Below are 25,161 nucleotides of genomic sequence, written 5' to 3' on the forward strand. Positions count from 1 at the left end.
TGACAGCAGCCAAAAAGGCTATTGCTGTTACTTGGAAATCAGATTCATACTTAAGTATAGATCGTTGGAAGAATGAAATATTTAGCTGCATTCCACTTGAAAAAATTACTTATAATTTAAGAGATAAATATGAAATATTTCTGAAAATTTAGCGCCCTTATTTAAAAAAGATAGGATTAAATATATAGGTGCTCCGAAGATAAAATTATTGGTTATCTGGGGAAAGAATTAAATATACATATTAAAGCTACTATGAACTCCATGGAGCATGTGGGGATCTTCCAGTATCCAGGCATTCTTTCTTTCTTTTTTCTTCTCTTTTTTTTGGGGGAGGAATTAAGGGGAGGGGGAAGGGTTGACAATTTTTTTTTCTTTCTGTAACCTATTTGAAAATTCAAAAAAAAATTAAAAAAAAAACAAATCTTGGTGGAACAGACTGTTTACAGTTTTCTCGATGACCAAACTATAACACTGACTGTATGTAGAACCTCGAACCTGGGGATGTTGGCCTTGGAGAGGACGCTGACAGTGGTTCATTTATGAATTCCAATATATGTAACCAACTAGTGGGGGTATTCAAGGACATTTTCAACCTCTCACTGCTACAGGCAGAAGTTCCCACTTCAAAAAGGCAACAATTATACCAATCCCTAAGAAGAATAATGTGGGCTGTCTTAATGACTATCGCCCCATAGCACTCATATCGACAGTGAGAGATTGGTCATGACTAGACTGAACTCCTGCCTCAGCAAGGACCTGGACCCATTGCAATTTGCCTATCGTCACAATAGGCCAATGGCAGACACAATCTCAATGACTTTCCACACGGCTTTAGACCACCTAGACAACACAAACTCTTACGTCAGGATGATGTCCATCGATTATAGCTCAGTATTTAATACCATCATTCCCATAATCCTGAATGAGAAGTTGCAGAACCTGGGCCTCTGTAACTCCCTCTGCAATTGGATCCTCGACTTCATAACTGGCACAGTCTGTGTGGATTGGTGATAACATATCCTCCTCGCTGATAATCAACACTGGCGCACCTCAGGAGTGTGTGCTTAGCCCGCTGCTCTACTCTCTAAATACACATGATTGTGTGGCTAGGCATAGCTCAAATACCATCTATAAATTTGCTGATGATACAACTATTGTTGGTAGAATCTCAGATGGTGACAAGAGGGCATACGGGATTGAGATATGCCAACTAGTGGAGTGGTGCCGCAGCAACAACCTAGCACTCAACATCAGTAAAACGAAAGAGCTGATTGTGCTTAAGACAAAGGAACACATACTAATCCTCATAGAGGGATCAGAAGTGGAGAGAGTGAGCAGCTTCAAGTTCCTGGGTGTCAAGATCTTTGAGGGTCTAACCTGGGCCCAACATATCGATGTAGTTATAAAGAAGGCAAGACAACTGCTGTACTTCATTAGGAGTTTGAAGAGATTTGGCATGCAACCAAATATTCTCAAAAACTTCTTTAGTTGTACCGTGGAGAGCATTCTGACAGGCTGCATCACAGTCTGGTATGGAGGGGCTACTGCACAGGACCGAAAGAAGCTGCAGAAGCTTGTAAATCTAGTCAGCTCCATCTTGGGCACTAGCCTACAAGGTACCCAGGACATCTTTAGGGAGCGGTGTCTCAGAAAGGCAGCATCCACTATTAAAGACCTCCAGCATCCAGGGAATGCCCTTTTCTTACTATTACCATCAGGTAGGAGACACAGAAGCCTGAAGGCACACACTCAGCTATTCAGGAACAGTTTCTTCCCCTCGACTCTCTTATTCCTAAATGAACACCAAAGCTTTGGACAATGCCTTACTTTTTTAATATACAATATTTCTGTTTTTGCACATTTAAAAAAATCTATTCAATATATATAATTGATTTACTTGTTTATTTATTATGTCTTATTTATTATCTTTTTCTCTCTCTGCTAGATTACTATTGCATTGAACTGCTGCTGCTAAGTTAACAAATTTCACGTCACATGCTGGTGATAATAAACCTGATTCTGATTCTGAATTTGAAAAGTTTTGCTGAGTAGCACCCCTGGTATTATTTCTATATTCCCTGTGGTGTGAAATCCACTCAGTACTCTTCATCAATCTGGCCCCTGGACAGTACCGAACGAAAGCTGCAAGAAGATAGTGCCAAAGTTATCAAGGACCTTACAGAAGTAGCTCCTCTCAGCCAGAGCCTCACAGACAATGTGTCAACTTCCAGCCTACAAGTGCCACAAAGTGTTCATAGCTTATAGGCTGCCTTGAGTTCTGCCAAAACTAGTTCCTGCAAAGAGACATTCGGCTTCTCTTTTAAGAAGAGCCGTGTGAGAATTATCAGAAGATAACAGGAGCTAATTCACAGATAATTTAAGGATTTCCTGGATTGAAAGCTCTTTCATTCTTCATGGGGAAAAGAAACAAATTCTGCAAATGCTTTCTAACAGAAAGCTCAGAACCTAAAGAGATGCAGAGAGCATAGGAGGCTGAATAACTTGCTGATGGCCATGCTTCTCTAAAGCGAGATGGCAATTAAAGATTCATTTGGTTTTTCTGATGCACCTTGGAACACTTTCCGTGTTAAAGGTGTGATATAAATCCAAGTTATATGGAAAATGTAATCAGAGTGAAACACTTTGGTATATACATAGGTGCTGAAGCTTGAGGTTATTGAGCCATCATTTCAAAAGGACCCTCCTACGTATGCACGAGTAGTGTGTATTGTACGTGTACTGTGTGTATGTGGCTATCATTATGGAATTGTGCTTAATTCTAATGAAATTTACATAATTCAGTCTTCAGGGCTGACCATTACCTTTTCAAAATTGACTTTATACGAGGAGTGGGTGGGATGGAATTCTGTTTCATTTGCTTGTCGGCCCATGTTAAAGGTGTGGTGCTGTTCAACAGTGGAATCCAAACCTCAGCTCCAGCCAGCAAATGTGAATCCCTATTTCTTTGAAGAATTCACTGGGGCTGATCTCTTGATAGGGACTGAAAATTGTTGGAATTAACTTTACTTCTTTGTATTCCCTGCTGGTAATGTAAATTAATAATATTTATCACTGTATTGAGGCTTGCAGCATTAGGAGAGAGATTTGAAAATTACTATGATCTATAAAGCCGGCTTGAGATACTGCGACTGGTATTGCTGATGGCTGCTTTTGGTGGCCACTAGAGAAAAGAAGATAATTTCACTCCATGGCAATGGTACGTGAAAACACTGCTGAATATTGCAGGTTATAAAGTACAATGCCAAACACCAGAGATGTATGAGAGTGTGAAGGGCAGAGTATAAAATAAATGAGAAGATTTTACCTCCCACTGTGATACTGGGACATCTATTATCTGATATGCGCTCATCTTTACATGTGAATTGCCTGACAAAGATTTTGATACCCAGATATTTTTATGCTAAACCGTGATCCTAAAGATTCACAGGCCTGTGATTCTGGGGAAAAAGATAGTATCCTGGTAGCTGCCTTTGTTGGCTCAGCTGACGTCTCATAGGGAAGTTCTCTTTCCTGCAGAGCATCCTTGATACTGCTAGCACTGTGAGTGAAGGTTTGGAGCTAGCTGGGTGAATACAGTGATTGAGCGTTCTACACTGCTCAGTTCCAGTGTGAGGATATAAAGAGGTTTTTGGCAGACTTAAAAAGAGGCTGTGTTACCCAAGGGACTACAGTGTCTTTAAGGTGCCAAAGTTCTAGAAATCCTGGAATCTGTCATGGGGGGAGGGGGTGTCAGCCAACCTGGCACAGTAAGTTCCAGCCGTATCTTCTACAGCATTTATGTTGCTGTGTTTGGGAAAATCAGTACATTTGGGAGCCAATGGAATGCTCTCTGAATTCGTGAATAAGCACAAAAAATGGGAAGTGAGGATTCCTTGGTTGTTTTCCTTTAACCTTATTATGTGAGCTTCATTATTTCTATATTGGCGTGTATTTGTTAAGAGACTATCCAACAAGTTTAGCTGATGTGAACACAAGAAGATTCCAGCCATTGTCCGTGAGGTTTGTACATTCTCCCCGTGACTGCGTGGGTTTCCTCCAGGTGCTCTGGTTTCCTCCCGCAGTCCAAAGATGTACTGATTGGGAGGTTAATTGGTCATTGTAAATTGTCCGGTGATTAGGCTCGGGTTAAATAAGTGATTGCTTGGCGGCACAGCTCGAAGGTCTGGAAGAGCTTAGTCCGCGGCATATCTCAATAAACAGAAGAAAAATAAATAAAAGTGGTAACTACAGGTGGCCCCCGTTTTTTGAACGTTCGCTTTACGATGTTACGAAAGACCTACATTAGCACATGTTTTTGCTAACCAAAGAGGATTTTTGCTTTAACGAAAAAAAAGACGCCTGCTTTATATGTGTGTTTACCCCGAGAAAGACTACCATGACCGTGAAGCCTTGTGCGGGCAGGTGTGTATGCATGCGTGTACGTGCCAATTTTTTTTTCCTCTCCAAATCTATTTTATAGACAATAGGTGCAGAAGTAGACCATTTGGCCCTTCGAGCCTGCACCACCATCTTGAGATCATGGCTGATCATCTACTATCAATACCCGGTTCCTGCCTTGTCCCCATATCCCTCGATTCCCCTATCCATAAGATACCTATCTAGCTCCTTCTTGAAAGCATCCAGAGAATTGGCCTCCACTGCCTTCCGAGGCAGTGCATTCCAGACCCCCACAACTCTCTGGGAGAAGAAGTTTTTCCTTAACTCTGTCTTAAATGACCTGCCCCTTATTCTCAAACCATGCCCTCTGGTACTGGACTCTCCCAGCATCTGGAACATATTTCCTGCCTCTATCTTGTCCAATCCCTTAATAATCTTATTTGGTTCAATCAGATCCCCTCTCAATCTCCTTAATTCCAGCATGTACAAGCCCAGTCTCTCTAACCTCTCTGCGTAAGACAGTCCAGACATCCCAGGAATTAACCTTGTGAATCTACGCTGCACTTCCTCTATAGCCAGGATGTCCTTCCTTAACCCTGGAGACCAAAACTGTGCACAATACTCCAGGTGTGGTCTCACCAGGGCTCTGTACAAATGCAAGAGGATTTCCTTGCTCTTGTACTCAATTCCCTATGTAATAAAGACCAACATTCCATTAGCCTTCTTCACTGCCTGCTGCACTTGCTCATTCACCTTCAGTGACTGATGAGCAAGGACTGCTAGATCTCTTTGTATTTCTCTCTTACCTAACTCTACACCGTTCAGATAATAATCTGCCTTCCTGTTCTTACCCCCAAAGTGGATAACCTCACACTTATTCACATTAAATGTCATCTGCCAAGTATCTGCCCACTCACCCAGCCTATCCAAGTCACCCTGAATCCTCATCACATGTCACACTGCCACCCAGCTTAGTATCATCAGCAAATTTGCTGATGTTATTCTCAATGCCTTCATCTAAATCGTTGACGTAAAGTGTAAACAGCTCTAGTCACCACCTGCCATTTCGAGAAACACCCATTCACTGCTACCCTTTGCTTTCTATCTGCCAACCAGTTTTCTATCCATGTCAATATCTTCCCCCCAATGCCATGAGCTCTGATTTCACCCACCAATCTCCTATGTGGGACCTTATTAAATGCCTTCTGAAAATCGAGGTACACTACATCCACTGGATCTCCCCCATCTAACTTCCTGGTTACATCCTCGAAAAACTCTTGGTAAATCCATGTTGACTCGGCTCAATCCTATCACTGCTATCTAGATATGCCACTATTTCATCTTTAACAATGGACACTAGCATCTTCCCCACCACCGATGTCAGGCTGACAGGTCGATAGTTCTCTGCTTTCTCCCTCCCTCCTTTCTTAATAAGTGGGATAACATTAGCCATTCTCCAATCCTTAGGAACTGATCCTGAATTTAAGGAACATTGGAAAATGATTACCAATGCATCCGCAATTTCCAGGGCCACCTCCTTTAGTACCCTAGGATGCAGACCATCTGGACCTGCAAATTGGCTGAGAGTATGGTGCAGGAGGGAGGGCTTCAGGTTTTTAGATAATTGGGCTTTATTCCAGGGAAGGTGGGATCTGTTCCGAAGGGACGGTTTACACCTGAACTGGAGCGGTACTAACATTCTTGCAGGGAAGTTTGCTAGGCTTTTTGCAGGGGTTTAAACTAAATTTGCAGGGGGCGGGGATCCAGAATGTGAGGGAGAATAGCGAGAGGAAGAATAAAGGACAGGTGGGGACTACACGGTTCCGGAATATTAAGTGTGTAGTAGAGAAAGGTGAGGCGGAACAAGTGATAAGGAGGACACATGTACAGAGGGATGGTCTGACAGAACATGGAGTTATATGTGCAGAAAGAATAAGTGAATTTAGGAAGGACAACAGATTTCTAGGGGCGTATAGCCCGATGGGAGTTCGGGGAGCTGGGTTAAGCACAACAGGCAGCGATTCAAGCAGAAAGAGGAGAAATGGGCTAAAAGTTCTATATCTGAATGCACGAAGTGTCAGAAATAAGGCGGATGAGCTTGAAGCTCAGGTGCAAATGAGTAACTATGATGTTGTTGGCATAACGGAGACATGGCTGCAGGGAGATCAGACCTGGGAAATGAATGTACAAGGGTATACGTGCTATCATAGGGACAGAAATGTGGGCAGAGGGGGTGGGGTGGCCCTGTTGGTGAGGAATGAGATTCAGTCCTTTGCAAGGGGGGACATAGGATCAGGAGAAGTAGAGTTTGTGTGGATAGAACTGAGGAACAGTAAGGGCAAAAGGACCCTAATGGGTGTTGTCTACAGGCCCCCAAAGAGTAACATGGATATTGGATGCAAGTTGAATAAGGAGTTAACATTGGCATGTGGCAAAGGTAATGTCACAGTAGTTATGGGGGATTTCAACATGCAGGTGAATTGGGAGAGTCAGGTTGGTGCTGGACCACAGGATAGGGAGTTTGTGGAGTGCCTACGGGATGCATTCTTGGAACAGCTTGTATGAGAGCCGGCCAGGGTCAAGGCTATTCTGGATTTAGTGTTATGTAATGAACAGGATTTGATAAGTGATCTTGAAGTAAAGGAGCCATTAGGAGGTAGTGACCATAATATGATAAGTTTTTATCTGCAATTTGAGAAGGATAAGGGCAGCTCGGAGGTGTCAGCGTTGCAGTTGAACGGGGAAACTATGGAGCCATGAGGGAGGAGCTGACCAAAGTTAACTGGACGGATATCCTAGCAGAAAAGACAGTGGAACAGCAATAGCAGGTATTCTTGGGAATAATGCACAAGGTGCAAAATCAGTTCATCCCCCGGAGAAGGAAGGATTCAAAGGGGGGAAAGGGGCCACAGGGGTTGACAAAGGAAGTCAGAGATTGCATAGCATTAAAAAAAATGGAAGTATGACAGAGCTAAGTTGAGTGGGAGGACAGATGATTGGGAAGTTTTTAAGGAACAACAGAACTTAACTAAAAAGGCAATACGGGGAGAAAAAATGAGGTACGAACGCAAGCTAGCCAGGAATATAAAGGAGGATAGCAAAAGCTTTTTTAGGTATGTGAAGAGAAAGAAGATAGTTAAGAACAATGTTGGGCCCTTGAAGAATGAATTGGGTGAATTTTGGCTCGCTGTCTTCCCCATTCTGAGAAGTGAAACTACGCTGTACAAACAATATTTCTACTTGGGCTGTAAATAGGCTGTATATTTATCATATATTATTTTTTACTATATGTTGATGTAATTTTAGGTTTTATGTATTATTTGCTTTGATTTGGTTGGTTATTTTCTAGGTCTGGGAATGCTCAAAAATTTTTCCCATATAAGTTAATGGTAATTGCTTCTTCGATTTCTGACATTTCAGCTTACAAACGGTTTCAACGGAACACTCTACCTTCGGATAGCGGGGGAAACCTGTATCAATCTAATGATCCTTTTACTCAGTATTAGTTTTAGAATCATTTGAACAGTAAAAATATAAAAATACAGTTTTATGCAAATATACAACTGCCTGCCATCAGAAACTGCAAGTAAAACATTCCCAGGAATTAATTGGTCTTGCATTAAATGTCTGTACTATTTGTCTATACTTGTTGATTGGATAAATTCCAGGATTAATTTTTAAAATGTTACTCTCTTAGGCATCTGGTGAATGTAGTGAAGAGCAGCCCACTATTTACCCAGACTGCTACACTGACTGGAGTATAAAGACAAGGATCCTCATTACCTCACCTACTCCTATATCCTGGGCAAAAGTATGTAGCAATTTGTTACCAAATGTGGGATCCATTAATGGAACTGCAGTAAAACCTGATAAAGTTCACATTAAACAGGTGAGATGATTTATAAATAAAAATGGGTTATTCATTATGGGCTGAATCAAAATAATCTGCTCACTGTTGTTTCCAAGCTATTTAGTTATTAAGTATTGCAATGAGAGCATTTTGCCAATAGTAGCAATGAACAGAATCCTTTCTATTCCTGCCTTTTGAATTGTCTACTCCCTCAAAATATACAGTATACATTAACGTCTTTCCACATTAGAATTTCATCTAGTTGTGAACATCTTTCATTGCTTTCCTTGTGCACGTCTGTTTTTTTGATTCACTGTCAGCAAAGACTTGGAGCAACTTTTCTTTTTGTTTCTTTCTTTTATTAACTGTGGAAAAGCCAATGTTATACAAGTCACATATGCTTTTCACAGACACACCACTGTGGAGATAACTTATGGTGTTTGCACTTTACACACAAGAAGCACTTTATTCAACAAAGACGTGACTGGGGCTAGAAGAGAACAGGTTATAAAAATAAATGCAGAATAACACAGAGGAATGACTTGCTTCTTTTAAAGACCGTGCCGACAGCTGATTCTGCTAATGGTGCCACCAGAATAGTGGCGATGGGTCAGCACAGCAATGCAGGAAATTTCAAAGCAGGCTGGTGAAAATCATGTCCAAAGCAGCGTTGGAACAAGATTACTGATTACTGGATTTGAGGTGGTCAACCTAGATCAATATTTTTGTTTGTTTGAGTATTATTTAATTAGTACATACTTACATAAAAATTGCATCCCAAAAAGGAAGTTGGTTGTTTAAAATGACCTAATCAACAAATGCTTAATCCTATTATTAGGAAAGTGTACATTATAAGGAAAATGTATACATATAATGGCTTCAGTGGTAGCATAGTGATTAGTACAACGCTGTTACAGCTCGGGGTGTTGCGGAGTTCGAAGTTCAATTCTGGCACTGTTCTGTAAGGAGTCTCTGTGGAATGAATGGGTTTTCTCCAACTGTTCCAGTTTGCACCCGCAGTCCAAAGATGTACCAGGTAGGTTAATTGGTCATTGTAAATTGTCCCGTGATTAGGATAGAGCTGATCAGGGTTGTGGGGTTGCTAGTGCAGTGTGGCTCGAAGGACCAGAAGGGGCTACTCCACTCTGCATTGCTAGATAAATAGCTAAACCCGAAACTAAGATAAGAAAAGAGCACTACAAAGAAAAAGAAGTGCGTCTTGTTGTGAGCTCTTGAATTTGAAATACCTTCTAATCAGGAAACCTTTTGAATCAATCGGTCATTTAGAATCTACCAACTGTAAGTCACGTGAACCACCAGGATCACATTTTAGAACTGTGACTAAGTGTCTGGGGAGTGGTGGTGGAGGTTGCACAGGTAGAGTTATTAACACTATTCTGTTTCCATTCAATAAAATTAACCTATTGTGTTCTGAAAGGAAATTGTTCTGTTTGCAGTGATGCAACAGTTACCACTGCTCCCCTTAAGCTAAGGAGGCCAGCGTTTTGATCTTGGCCTTGGGGTCAGTCTGTGGAGTTTTCACGTTCTCCCTGTCTCTCTTTGGGGTTTCCCTGAGTGCTTTTGGTTTCTGGCTAGTAGGTTAATTGGCTTGTCATATTGGCCCTGGTGTAGATGGGCGGTGGGAATACTGCAGGAATGAAGGGATGATGGTGGAGTGGTGAAGGTGTAAAGGCAAAAATGTAATTGGGGCAGGTGGGTTACTTGATAGGTGGCATGGAAGTAACTATACTGCAAGATTTTGTGATTAATGTTCAAATTACTTTCATCTTTTGAAATACAAATTGCCTTCTGAAATGTAATTGAGATATAATGTTACGAGCTCTATTTTGTATCTGATAGGAATATACTTTTAAAAACATTGGCTGGAGCTGATTGGCCTTCACAGAAAGACTTGCATTCCTCTGACACCTTTCATGGCTCCAATATCTCAAAGCACGTTGTCAATTAGTTTGCATCCTCTGTTCGACATGGGGAGATGTGATGACATATTTGGTGTTCCATCTGTTGGAAATTCTTGTGTGAGATTGAGGGATAGAAATATTTTCAAGGAAACTCCGGGGGGGGGGGGGGATGTCACGTGACGACGTAGGGTCGAGACGTTGGGATTCCAGCTCCCTCGCAAAAAGTAATGAAATAGGGTTTAAATGAAGAAGAGTTAACAAATATCTATTAGAAACTATTTATAAGCAACTCAGGATTATCTTTTGATATGGCTCCTAAACTGAAACAGAAGAAAGTTACTACTTCGAAGACTGCGCAAATCGGTGGGGAAAAAGGCCTAGCCATCTTGGCGAAGCATCGGACTCAAGTTGGATCTTCTCCCGACGAAGTGCAAGGCATTTCTGATGATGCGGGAAAAGAAGTTGCAGCAATGTCGGCGGTCTGTACGAAGAAACGGCAAGAACAACGCATGCGCGAAAGTATGCATGAACAGATGTTAACAAAACTACAAGCTTCAAGTACGGTTGGAAGTGAAATTGAAAGTGAGTCGGAAGTTGAAACAGACTCTTTGGGAAATCCAGAAGAAAAAGAAGAAGAAAAGAAGGAAGAGATTAAAGGAGACATAAAAGATATCCTGATATATATAAAGAATGAATTAAAAGTTATAAGAACAGATATGGCGAATGAATTTAAAGCTATAAGAATAGATATAAGAAGCATACAGAATACACTTGATAATGTGGTGGAAGAACAAAAGAAGATGGATAATAAAGTTAAAGAGATGGAAGTAAAAATAGAAGAAAACACGGAAAGAATAGCTAAGATAGAATACGATAATCATGCCTGGACAACAGAAAGAAAACGGATGATGGAAATAATGGATGCACTTGAGAACTCTAGTAGACAAAATAATATTAAAATTGTTGGTCTTATGGAAGGTACAGAAGGAGAAAATCCAATAAAATTCTTTCAAGAATGGATTCCGAAAATTTTGGAAATGAAAGAAGGAAGTCAAGTAATTGAAATTGAAAGAGCACACAGCTTTAAGACCACGACCTCAACAAGATCAAAATCCGAGATCAATTTTGATAAAATGTTTAAGGTATCAAGATAAAGAAATGATCTTGAAGGCAGCTACTCAAGGTGCTAAAAAGAGAAATGGGCCATTGATAGTAGAAGGGAAAAGAGTTTTTTTTTATCCAGACATAAGCTACGATCTGTTGAAGAAGCGGAAGAAATTTAATCCAGTGAAAAAATCTTTATGGGAAAAGGGCTATAAATTTTTATTGAGCTACCCAGCAAAATTGATAATTTTCCTGGATAATGGAGAAAGAGGAATCTTCGTTGACTACTGGAAAGCGGAGGAATTTGTACAAGAATTACCTGATGTCCATGAAGAAGACTAAAGAATTATAGAAATGAAATGATCTAATGATGAAGACTGAAACAAGGTTGGACCTGATGGACATTTATAAGAAAAAAAAACGGTCGAGGAGTATTAATTGAGAGTAGAGACATTAATTATTATTATTTTTTTCTTTTCTTTATTAATATATTTTTCCTTTTTTTTGTGGGGGAGCTGGGGGAGCTCCTGATTGATAGCTGCGAGTTTCACGTGTACAATCATGGCGATTGCCGTGACCCGTAAAATGGGGGGGGGTAATGTTGTGTTCTTTTTATTTGCAACATTAGTGGGGGGGGGTATTTTGTTTTTTTTCTTATATATTATCTTTTTTCTATTTTTCTTCTTCTTTGCCTGGATGATTGGGGAGAGACTCATAGCAACATGGAGAATTTTAAAGAATTCCCAAGGTACTATGAATGATTAATTTACTTAATTTTTTAAGTTTTAATTTAAATGGAATTAATGGACCTGTGAAAAGAAAAAGTGTTTTAACATATATTAAGAAAATGAAAGGAGATATAGCTTTTTTTTTACAAGAAACACATTTAACAGAAACAGAACATAAGAAAATAAAGAGAGATTGGGTTGGAAATGTCATTGCATCAAAATCGAGAGGAGTTGCAATTCTGGTTAATAAATCTTTACCAATTAAAATAGAAAATGTAATAATTGATTCTGGGGGGATATGTGATTATACATTGTCAATTTTTTTCAGAATTATGGACTTTTATGAACATTTATTCACCAAATGAAAATGATGCAAAATTTATACAAGAAGTTTTTTTGAACTTGGCTGATGCACATGATAAAATGTTAATAGGTGGACATTTTAATTTTTGTTTAGATCCAGTTCTGGAAAGATCAACTAAAGGTGCTATAAAATCAAAAGTAACAAAACTAACTTTATCATTAATGAAAGATTTAAATCTGCTTGATATATGAAGAAAAATTAATCCAAGAGAAAGAGATTACTCATTTTATTCAAACAGACATAAAACTTACTCAAGGATTGATTTTTTTTTAGTATCAAAAAATATTCAAGATAGAGTGAAAAGTGGGGAATATAAAGCAAGAATATTGTCAGATCATTCCCCCTTGACAATGATAATGATGGATAAGGAGGAATCGATTTATAGATGGAGATTTAATTCAACTCTATTAAAACGTCAAGATTTTTGTGATTTTATGAAAAAACAAATTCATTTTTTTTGGATATAAATCTACATTCAGTTGAGGATAAATTTGTATTATGGGAAGCGATGAAAGCATATTTAAGGGGTCAGATTATAAGTTATACATCTAAGATTAAAAAGGAATATGCAGCAGAAATAGATCAATTGGAAAAAGATATCATAAAGTTAGAAAAAGAATCTCAAAGATATATGACAGAAGAAAAAGGAAGACAACTTGTTAATAAAAAAACTACAATATAATACACTCCAGACATATCGTACAGAAAAAGTAATTATGAGAACTAAACAGAAATATGAATTAGGTGAAAGATCGCATAAAATTCTTGCTTGGCAGTTGAAAACAGAACAGGTTTCTAAAACAATAAATGCAATTAGAACAAGTGTAAATAAGGTTACTTATAAGCCTTTAGAAATTAATGAAACTTTCAAAAATTTTTATGCTGAACTATATCAATCAGAATCACAAAATAAGACTGCTGAGATAGATACATTTTTATCACAAATAACCCTTCCAAAATTAAATTTGGAAGAACAGAAAGGATTAGATATGCCCTTTACATTAAACGAGGTTGAAGAAGCTTTAGGATCACTTCAGAGTAATAAATCCCCAGGAGAAGATGGTTTTCCTCCTGAGTTTTATAAAAAAAATTAAAGATTTATTAATTCCTCCTTTTATGGAATTAATATACCAAGTGGAAAGAATGCATAAACTTCCACAATCTTTTTTAACAGCGATCATAACTGTATTGCCAAAAAAAAAGACAGAGACCCTTTAAAACCAACATCATACAGGTCTATTTCTTTGTTGAATACAGATTATAAAATACTAGCAAAAATTTTATCTAATAGAATATCTAAATATTTACCAAAATTAATACATATGGATCAAACAGGTTTTATTAAAAATAGACAATCAATGGATAATATAACTCGGTTACTTAGTATTATTCATCTGGCACAAAAAAGAGAGGAAATGAGTGTGGCAGTTGCTTTGGATGCAGAAAAAGCGTTTGATAGATTGGAATGGGATTTTTTATTTAAGGTATTGGAAAAATATGAGTTAGGAAAATCTTTTATACAATGGATTAAAACTTTAAATACTAATCCTCAAACTAAAGTAGTTACAAATGGTCAGATTTCAACACCATTTTGCTTAATGAGGTCAACTAGAAAAGGCTTCCCATTATCACCTGCTTTATTTGTGTTGGCAATGGAACCATTAGCAGAATTAATTAGAACAGATTCAGATATTGGGGTCTTTAGAGTTAATCAAGAAGAATATAAGATTAATTTATTTGCTGATGATGTTTTGATTTATTTAACAAACCCATTGCAATCGTTGCAAAGATTATATTTTAGATTGGAAGAATATGGGAAAGTATTAGGCTATAAAGTAAATTGGGATAAAAGTGAAATTTTACCCCTCACCAAAGGAAATTACAATCAATGTCGATTAGCAACTCAATTTAGATGGTCAACGAATGGGATAAAATATTTAGGTATTAGAGTTGATAATGATGTAAAAAATTTATATAAACAAAATTATTTGCCATTATTAAAAAAAATAGAAGAGGATCTTGATAAATCAATGATGTTACCAATAACATTAATAGGTAGAGTTGACGCTGTAAAAATGAATATATTCCTAGATTGCAATATTTATTTCAAAATTTACCAATACAATTACCTCAGAAGTTTTTTCAAGAACTGAATAAATTTGTAAGGAAATTTCTTTGGAAAGGTAAGATGTCAAGAATATCATTGGAAAAATTGACATGTAAATTTGACCTAGGAGGGTTACAACTTCCAAATTTTAAGAATTATTATAAAGCAAATCAACTTAGATTTATTGCGTCTTTTTTTTTGATGAAGAAAAATCGGCATGGATTAAAATAGAATTGGATAAGTTAGGAGAAAATATACCGGAAGATTTTATATATAAATGGGAATCCAAATGGATATGGGAAAAAAAAGAATCTCCTATATTAAGACACTTGATTGATTTATGGAATAAGGTAAATATAGATGATGAGATAAAGAAATCTTTATTGGCAAAAAGAACTTTAATTCAAAATAGGCTTATTCCTTTTCCAATGGACAATAAACTTTTACATAATTGGTTCCAAAAGGGGATTAAATATATAGGTGATTGTTTCGAAGGAGGTATATTGATGTCGTTTGATCAATTAAAAAATAAATATAAAATATCAAATAACACTCTTTTCTGTTATTTTCAATTAAGGGCCTATTTACGAGAAAAGCTGGGACAAACAGTGTTGATGCCAAAACCTAGTGAAATAGAAATAATGATTCAGAAAGGAAGAATTAAAAAATTTACATCTTGTATGTATAATTTGATTCAAAAGCAAATAATTAAATCAGGAATTCATAAATCAAGACAAAAATGGGAATCTGATTTGAATGTTAAAATTGATGGGGAAAAAATGGTCAAGATTATGTTTTGATAGTATGAGAAATACAATAAATGTTCGACCTAGGTTAATACAATATAATTTTTTACATCAATTATATATAACACCACAGAAAATAAATAGATTAAATTCAAATATGTCTGACCAATGTTTTCGATGTAATCAAGAAATTGGTACTTTTTTACATTCTACTTGGTCTTGTTTTAAAATTCAACCATTTTGGATAAATTTAAGACTTTTATTGGAACAAATTACTGGAGTACAACTCCCACATAGTCCACTATTATTTTTATTAGGAGACATTGAAGGGACAATACTGAAACTTAAATTGAACAAGTATCAGAAAAAATTTATAAAAGATGCATTGGCAGTAGCCAAAAAAGTTATCACAGTTAGTTGGAAATCTGATTTATTTTTAACTATGGATCGTTGGAATAATGAAATACATAGTTGTATTCCACTTGAAAAAAATAAGTATAATTTAAGAAATGAATATGGTATATTTTTGAAAATTTGGCTCCCATACTTACAAAAGATAGGATTAAATACATAGGTCCTTTGAAGATAAAATTATAGTAATTGGGGAAAGTAAAAAATAAATATCAAAATTATTTTGAACTCCATGGAGCATGTGGGGATCCTCCGATATACAGGCGATCTTACTCTTCTTTCTTTTTTTTTCTTTAGATAAGGGTTAAGTGGGGGAGGGTTAAGGGGAGGGGGGAAGGTTAATATTATCTTTCTTACTATTTTACTATTACATTTATTGTTTGTAATTTCTAAAATTTAATAAATACATAAATTTTTTTAAAAAAGGGAACTCCACGTTCCTCTGAAGCACTTCTGCAGATCAGACTGCACGACATTAGAATATCAGCATGGATTTTGTGCTCAAGTCACTGGAGTGACTCGATTCCACTTATTGAAAGATGAATTAATAATTCTGAGCAATGGCTGTCATTTTAAGCCTATTAGTCTGCTTCATTGTGAAGGTTTCCATTTATCATTTTGAATTGTTCTGAAAGTGACAGACCTCTTAGCCAGCAGTGTTGCATCAAATTTTAAATACACTTCCCAGTGTGAAAAAAGGAGCAGAATTTATGACTTTTTTTTTGTATGGTTCATTGAAACTTTTACAAATTAATGCCAGCTTTAGTTTGAATTGACTTAGGATGAGAAATGGCCTCATTTGGAATTCAGCAATGTGATGCTATCAATCAGACATTGGACTATGAAAGATCAAAAAAGAAAGACACAAACAGAAACTCTAGAGAAAGGTTATTGATTGGTTCCTTGAGTTTATAATGGAATTGAGTCTTTCCTTTTTGTAGTGTTCTTCACTAAATTTCAGGTATCAAGGATTTTTATACCTGCAGTTATCTTGTCTATAAATGATTTATTGTTTTTCCATGAGAAGGATTTTTATGATTTATTTTAAAATATTTTCTTGTCCAGGTCACAAGAAATGCACATTAAGCATAAACCTAAATAGACTATTGCTGATCAAATGCCATTTCAGATTGAATTAGCAAAAATCATTACATGCTTTTTGTTAAAGTAACGTCATTCATCTGGAAAATTGCACTGATGGTTTCAAAAGCCACCGGTTAGGGGAGTGGGATATTGTGATACTGTTTTATTTGACCGAAATGAAGCTCAGTCTGCAGAGAGGAGATGATCAGCCACCAGTCTATTCTCCTGTCCATTTGTGGAAGGAAGTCAAGATTTCCTTATTTATGATTTAGTTAATGTAGCCTGCTGAAAGACCAGGAACATCACTGTTTGCTGTACTGTTCCTCAATCAAGCTTCTGAAAGCCTTGTTTTATCTCATTGCTGAAGGAGATCAATGATGCAATCTAATTTCAACTCCCAGTGAGAGCTGTGCAGTTGAAATCCTTGTGGAGCGACCCCTGGGGCAATTTACTCCAAGGCCTTGTCCTCTTGGACCCTGTCAGAAACCTGAATGGCCAAAATGGGAAGCATTATCCTTGGCACTAAATTCAGTCTGTGGCTGGTGGTCTGAGGTGGATAAAAAAAATTATTAAAATTGTTACATTGTAAAGAAGGAACTGTGCCCTTGCTGGCCAATTAAAAGCATAAAAATTATTTGGTCTGAAAAAGATTGATAGGCTTACCTTGTTCTAAAGTGTTATTTTCTGATTTCTAAAATAATTCCATTTAATTTCTTTTATTTAAAATTAAGATATAAAAGAATACATAATTACACTTCAATATCTAATGCTCCTTGCCCCTCTTTTCTTTAATAAATTTCTTCAATAGCTACAGTACTGTATTTTGTCCTGTGGCAAGCCTGCACAGGATATTCTTTGCTATTTTGGGTAATACATCCAAATATCTGATTTCTTTTATTCATTGCTATAAAACAATACTGAATTCATCTAAATTTGTGAATTCAAGGCAATTAGATTTTGCATCTACTATGTGTTGTTTTTTTCTTTTTAACGAAGATTTTTTTGCTCCATGTGAACTACTTTGAATTAGACAATGATGGTTTCAGTTTACTAAACCTCAATTGATATAACCCACAGAGATCTCGTGTCTTCTTTTCTGACCAGCAAAGTTGAAATGAAGCCTACGTGTTCAACATTTTGTTAGATCTCATTGGTAGAGAGTTAAGTGAAAATTGAACGCAAAATGAAAATCGGTACATCCGACAATGTTTTATAAAAATATGAATGACTTTCAGCTTTTTGTTTACTGCTTCTGGAGAAACAAATATCAATGTTAATTCAATTTGCACAGTAATGGAAAATAACCTGTGCCCTTTCAGCAAGCCAATATATAAATGGTGGATTTCTTGAGAAAAAGGGAAATTGCTTTACTCGTTCACTGCATTGCAACATCACTGTAAAGTTTGATGAAGTGGTCATTTTTAGTTGTGTTTTGTCATGTTACAAATCTAGTACAATGAAAGGAGATCGCCCTAGCATCAACCAACATACACAAAATGCTGGTAGAACACAGCAGGCTAGGCAGCATCTATAGGGAGAAGCGCTGTCGATGTTTCCTGACGAAGGGTCTTGCCCCGAAACGTCGACAGCGCTTCTCCTTATAGATGCTGCCTAGCCTGCTGTGTTCCACCAGCATTTTGTGTGTGTTGTTTGAATTTCCAGCATCTGCAGATTTCCTCGTGTCTGCCCTAGCATATTTAGTTTAGACTGGTCTATTTTTATCCATAGCTAAGACACAGCATGCTAGGCAGCATCTATAGGGATGTGGTGAACTACATGGGGTCTGTGGGAGGAGCCACAGGAGCAGTCAGTGGTGGGGGGGGGGGGGGGGGGGCGTGTCCAGACAGGTATATGTAGTTCACCACAAGGGAGAAGCGCTGTCGACGTTTCCTGACGAAGGGTCTCGGCCCGAAACGTTGACAGCACTTCTCCCTATAGATGCTGCCTAGCCTGCTGTGTTCTACCAGCATTTTGTGTGTGTTGTTTGAATTTCCAGTCTGCCCTAGTATATTTAGTTTAGACTGGTCTATTGTTATCCATAGCCAATCTCTGTTATTTCTTTATTTAGCAATATTGCGAGGATTAGACCCATCAACCCATCATTAACTTGTTGCTCACTAATTCAGGAACCTGAAGATAGCCCAAATATAACGTGCACCTTCCAGCAGAGTATGGGATACTGGATGTACCCAAGGCTGCCCTGGCTGCATCTTTTTCCAAGAATAGGAGTTAACAGTGTATCAGTTGATGATGCTTTACAGTGGAATCCAGATTACAAGATACAGAATATTCTAATGAAAGACTGGTAAGTCACTAACAGCCGGTCAAAAAAAAATCATGCAAAGGAAAACTTCAAATGGCCCTAATGTTTATTGTGAGAAAACAATTAAAGAACTTATCATTTGATGTTGTCATGTTTGATTTTAGAAATGTTTGTTCTTCTGGAATAATGAAACAATTTTAATGAAAATTAAATTAAAATAGTTGTATGTCTTCTGACTTCCATATATCTGACCAGTAGAAATTCATACTTTGCATATGTCAAATACACAATCTGGTAGCAACTGGAAATATTCCTTTTATAATAATTTGGCTCAATTGACTTTAATGAATCTACATCTAATAAGAGGAGATCAACCTTCATTAGATGTAGTCTGTTGGTGAAAATAGTTCCTGCCTTGGTGTTCAGTGCATTTTTTAATCATTTGGCAATTCTTACTGATAGTAGCATTGATGTCAAATCTTGGTAAGATAGTAAAAGCGAACATCTCAAAATCATTATGGCCTACTGTCATGAAATAGTGTCTGGATAGGAATAAAAGTAGGACAGGCCTTCAGACCAATGCGCCTGTAACAGAAGATAGAAAAGTGAGGGGTTTGCAATAACAGAGTGGTTCATCCACCCAGTTCTATATAGCTACGATCTCGTGTCACTTAAAACTCCAGTTCAAAGTAAATTTATTATCAAAGTACATGTATGTCATCATATATAACCCTAAGATTCATTTTCTTGCGGGCATTCACAGTGGAACAGAGAAATACAACAGAATCAATGAAAAACTATACTGACAAACAGCCAACATGAAAATAATGTGCAAATACAGTAAATTAACTAAATTGATTAATTTAAAAAAATTCTGAGAACATGAGCTGTGAAGTTCTTAAAAGTGAGTACATAGATTAGAAGTGTTTTACTTGTCTTAAGTAATTATGTGAGCATGACAATAATGATTGAGGTTTTGAACAGAATTTGATCTGTGAATTGGGTGGCAGAGTGGAGATGCGTCTTTACAGAAGGAGGTGTAAAGTGCTCCTTCCCTCTGCTAGCCTGCAGGTCGCCCTTGGGCAAGGTGTAGTACCAGTTTAGCCCCCCCCCCCCCCAACCGATCATGGTCACGTGAAGCCCATGGGAGCAGCTGGTGCATATCACAAGTTCTGGTAATGTGGTCACTGACACCAGGCAGACAATCTCTGAAGAGTATCGATAATGGCTGGGGTCGCCCGTTTTGTAAAGGCACTGCCCAGAAGAAGGCAATGGCAAGCCACTTCAATAGAAAATTTTCCAATAACAATGATGGTTATTTAAAGATCATGATTGCCCACGTCATATGACATGGCACACATTGAATGAACGGTCTGTGAATATGGGATGTTTTAGCAGTGGATATTTCTCTAAATCTATTATTGATATTGCTTTTTATCAAAGGAATACACATTTTTACCTTATTGTAAACTTGTTTTAGGTTTTCATACATTAAAATTTGTAACATTCTATTTTAGGTTGTCGACCTCAAGCTCACTGTTTGAACAACTTCAGTCTGGACATTGTCCTTTCTTTTACATCTGTACGTACCAATTCACCGTGCTCTTCAGGACAGCTTGGGAATCTAGGAAAGAATCAATTACTGCCTTGTTGTACCCAGCAAGTGTGGAAGTTTTGGAAGAAATGAGATTGTCAGGTAAGGACTCTTTTGCATAATCCATTTGTAATGAAGTTATGTAACAATGAAAAGAGCAGCACTGTAGAGTTGCATAAATGGTAATAAAGTTTGAAATGGTAAATTGTTAATAATGTCTTTACACGGGAATGTTGATCATATGTGCTTGCTAAAAAATTCCATGGTCTTTGAAATTTCACTTTCCTTTTCATTGTTGCCCATGACCAAAACTACTAATTCACGAGTGGTGCATTTTTGGGACATGTATAATTCACTGTATAAAATATTTTAAAAATTCAGTAGCTCAGGTTTGATCTCTGGTGGAATAATCATTAAATGTGCTTTCTCTGTTCATTTTGTAGAAGTTGTCTTTTCAACTTACTTAGTGGACCACTCTCAAGAGAATGGTCACATGAGCCTTTCCCCACATGGATTCGCCCATTTTAAACCAGCTTTCATGTAAGTAACACAATATAAGTTTATGCCTTGTTGAAGATTGTTTCTGTATTTTGCTACTGTCCTTCAAATTTTCAATATACATTGATTTATTTTTGTTTTCCATTACAATTGCCCAATATTGTCCAGCTGCACAGAATGTTTATCAAAAAAAAAAGATAATCGTGCCCAGTGATTGAATCAGGCAATGAAATATTTGAAGAATGATTGTGGATTGGTTCTGACTTCATGCTTGACATCTTGGTTGCCATTGGCCTGGTAATATCCTTGTACTTGATCTTACTTGTTTTTTCCGGCAGCGGCTATTTGAGCAGAGAGCCAAATCTCGTAGTTCACTGTATTGCTGCACTATACATGGTGTCCAATGAAAGTACATAGTCTTGCTGTGATTTGCCTACCACTTACACCCTGACCAAAAAGGCAAAACAAAGGTATCACATCAAATTTGGCTTGACAGTAGGAGACAGGGTGTTGGTAGAAGGTTCTTTTCCTGACCAGCAGTGTCCTGCAGGGATTCATGCTGGGTCCATTTTCGTTTGTCATTCTTATAAACAATTTGGAACAGAATGCAGATGGTGTGGTTAGTAAGTTTGTGGATAATACTTGAATTGGTGGTATAGTGGACAGAGAAGAAGGTTATCTAAGATTACAATGGGATCTTAATCAGTTGGTCCAGTGGGCCAAGGAATGGGCAGATGGTGTTTAATTTGGTGAAATGTGGGGTGTTACTTTTAGGTAAGGCAAACCATTGTATGGTTTAGAAACATAGAAAACCTACAGCATAATACAGGCCCTTCGGCCCACAAAGGAACATGTCCCTACCTCAGAAATTACTAGGCTTATCTATAGCCCTCTATTTTTCTAAGCTCCATGTATCTGTCTAAAAGTCTCTTAAAAAACCCTATCGTATCTGCCTCCACCACCGTTGCCGGCAGCCCATTCCACACACTCACCACTCTGAGTTAAAAAAAAAATACCCCTGACATCTCCCCTGTACCTATTCCCCAGCACCTTAAACCTGTGTCCTCTTGAGGCAACAATTTCAGTCCTGGGAAAAAGCCTCTGACTTTCACAATTTACGTCAACGATTTGGATGAAGGCATTGAAAATAACATCAGCAAATTTGCTGATGATACTAAGCTGGGTGGCAGTGTGACATGTGATGAGGATGTTAGGAGAATTCAGGGTGACTTGGATAGGCTGGGTGAGTGGGCAGATACTTGGCAGATGACGTTTAATGTGAATGTGTGAGGTTATCCACTTTGGGAGCAAGAACAGGAAGGCAGATTATTATCTGAACGGTGTAGAGTTAGGTAAGGGAGAAATACAAAGAGATCTAGGAGTCCTTGTTCATCAGTCACTGAAGGTGAATGAGCAAGTGCGGCAGGCAGTGAAGAAGGCTAATGGAATGTTGGTCTTTATTACAAAGGGAATTGAGTACAAAAGCAAGGAAATCCTCTTGCATTTGTACAGAGCCCTGGTGAGACCACACCTGGAGTATTGTGCACAGTTTTGGTCTCCAGGGTTAAGGAAGGACATCCTGGCTATAGAGGAAGTGCAGCGTAGATTCACAAGGTTAATTCCTGGGATGTCTGGACTGTCTTATGCAGAGAAGTTAGGGAGACTGGGCTTGTACACGCTGGAATTAAGGAGATTGAGAGGGGATCTGATTGAAACATATAAGATTATTAAGGGATTGGACAAGGTAGAGGCAGGAAATATGTTCCAGATGCTGGGAGAGTCCAGTACCAGAGGGCATGGTTTGAGAATAAGGGGTAGGTTATTTAGGACAGAGTTAAGGAAAAACTTCTTCTCCCAGAGAGTTGTGGGGGTCTGAAATGCACTGCGTCGGAAGGTAGTGGAGGCCAATTCTCTGGATGCTTTCAAGAAGGAGCTAGATAGGTATCTTATGGATAGAGGAATCGAGGGATATGGGGACAAGGCAGGAACCGGGTATTGATAGTAGTTGATCAGCCATGATCTCAAGATGGCGGTGCAGACTCGAAGGCTGAATGGTCTACTTCTGCACCTATTGTTTATTGTCTTTTCATCATCTTGTACACCTCTATCAAGTCACCTCTCATCCTCCTTCGCTCCAAGGAGGAAAGGCATTTGCTTCGTAAATTGTAGGGTCCTGGGGACTGTTGTAGAACAGAGAGACCTAGGGGTCCAGGTACATAGTTCTTTGACACAAGTGGACATGGTGGTGAAGCAGGCATTTGGCACTCTTGCCTTCATCAATCCAGGATGTTGGGTACAGGAATTGGGAAGTCATGTTACAGCTGTATAATATGTTGATAAGGCCAGATTAGGAGTACTGCATACAATTCTGGATACCTTGCTGAAGCAAAGATGAAATTAAATCAGAAAGGGTTCAACAAAGAGTTACGAGGATGTCACTGGGACTGGTGGGCTAGGACGTTACTTCATAGCCTGGTGAAGGATGACCTTATAGCAATATATAAAATCATGACCTAAACAGATGAAGTGAATAGCCAGACTTTTCCCCTGGGTAAAGCTGTCCAAAACTAGTAGGCATAGGCTTAAAATGAGAGGAGACATGAAATTTAAATTTAAATGGGACATGGGCAACACAAGTAGTAGTCATGAGACTTGGAAATTGATTTGAGATAATTGAAGGCTGATTCTGGCTGCTTGTAATCAAATAAGCTGACCAAAGGAATCAGGTTAAAACAGAAACAGGGAATCTAACTAGAAAACTTTCCAATTTTTATTGACAAATAATGTTAGCTGGTAGTGGAAAATTGTTCAGATTGTGCACTGTGGGAAAACTCTCACACTGCAGGATAAACAATGTTGGAAGATATTGGCAATATTGAAATTCAGGATCAGATAAATTTAAAGCAGGTAATGCAGTACAAATATTTTGTTTCACTAATATGTCATCGTCTTTCAACAGTTTATTTTTGTGGGGTTTTTTTTGCGCTGCATCAGATCAGATCCAGAGAATTATTTTGTCTTTTACATTTGTGTATTGGAAATAGCATTGAACAATCTTGAGACATTATCCTATCCCTATGCATCCTATCCCTATGCAATCCTGTACCTTTTGTATTTATTTCAAATGGCATGTTTTTACTATTTCTTGGCTGGTATCATTACTTAAGAATAAACCTTGTATGCCTTGGTATTTCAAGCAATTGTTTTTTATCTTGCGATGGTGAAACGGTGAATCTAGGCCCATGGTGACAAAACTGAATGATTGATTTCATTACAGAACAGATTGCATATTCTACACAGACAGAATATACAATTAAAATCACAATTTGTATACGAACGAATTTGTATACTTATCAAGCTCAAGGTAGTATATACTTTGATAATAGAATTACTTTGAACCCTGATGTTGCAATTTAACATCAGCAAAACTTTGCAGCCTGTAGTCATTCTAGAAGCCATGAAGATTAAGATTGAGGCAAGCAAGACCACCTACTCCCCCTTCTAAACTGCGTTTTACAGGAATGCCTTTGAGAGTGTCCTGACAAGTTGCATCTCCACATGGTATGGGAGTAGCCAAGCGCTAGGCTGGAAGTCTGTGAGAACAGCCAAAAGGAACGTAGGGGTCTCCCTACTATCCATCAGGGACATTTATCAGGAGCGCTGTGTACGAAGGCCCTCCGTATTATTAAGGATCCCACTTATCTATCCAGTAATCTCTTTGACTTTCTACCATCAGGGGGACTCTGTTACATAAAAACAAGAACGGTCAGAATGGGAATCAGCTTCTTCCCTCAGGCTTCTGAACTCCCGGCCACGTTGTATTCAGATTGTCACTGGTTAATCTGTTCCGTACCTTACTGTGTTTAATTTATGTGTTTTATAAATTTTCATAAGTTTTCTTGTGTTATGAGTACTACTGTGCTTTACACGCTGGTTCAGAGAAATGTCTTGTTTCGACATACATTATATTGTTATTACATGTTATATATAATGTATATAGCTTGTTATGAACCCCGTAACTGGGTCACTTAACAGCAAAGATAGAGAGGTCCGTTGAAGTCTGATGATACTATTTTTAACAGTATTTATTGGT

General features: G+C 37.9%; 1 protein-coding gene across 1 annotated transcript in view; it reads left to right on the top strand.

Moving 5' to 3' along the window:
• LOC132400558 (protein downstream neighbor of Son-like) overlaps positions 1-25,161 on the top strand; it is a 63,241-nt gene that overhangs the window by 27,564 nt on the left and 10,516 nt on the right. The window contains exons 3-6 of the mRNA XM_059981634.1: positions 8,096-8,287; positions 18,840-19,018; positions 20,494-20,672; positions 21,014-21,110. Of these exons, the coding sequence (XP_059837617.1) occupies positions 8,096-8,287; positions 18,840-19,018; positions 20,494-20,672; positions 21,014-21,110 (647 nt within the window). The remainder of the gene's footprint in view (positions 1-8,095; positions 8,288-18,839; positions 19,019-20,493; positions 20,673-21,013; positions 21,111-25,161) is intronic.

This window comes from Hypanus sabinus, chromosome 10 (genome assembly GCF_030144855.1).
Source record: "Hypanus sabinus isolate sHypSab1 chromosome 10, sHypSab1.hap1, whole genome shotgun sequence".
Classification (NCBI taxonomy): Eukaryota; Metazoa; Chordata; class Chondrichthyes; order Myliobatiformes; family Dasyatidae; genus Hypanus; species Hypanus sabinus.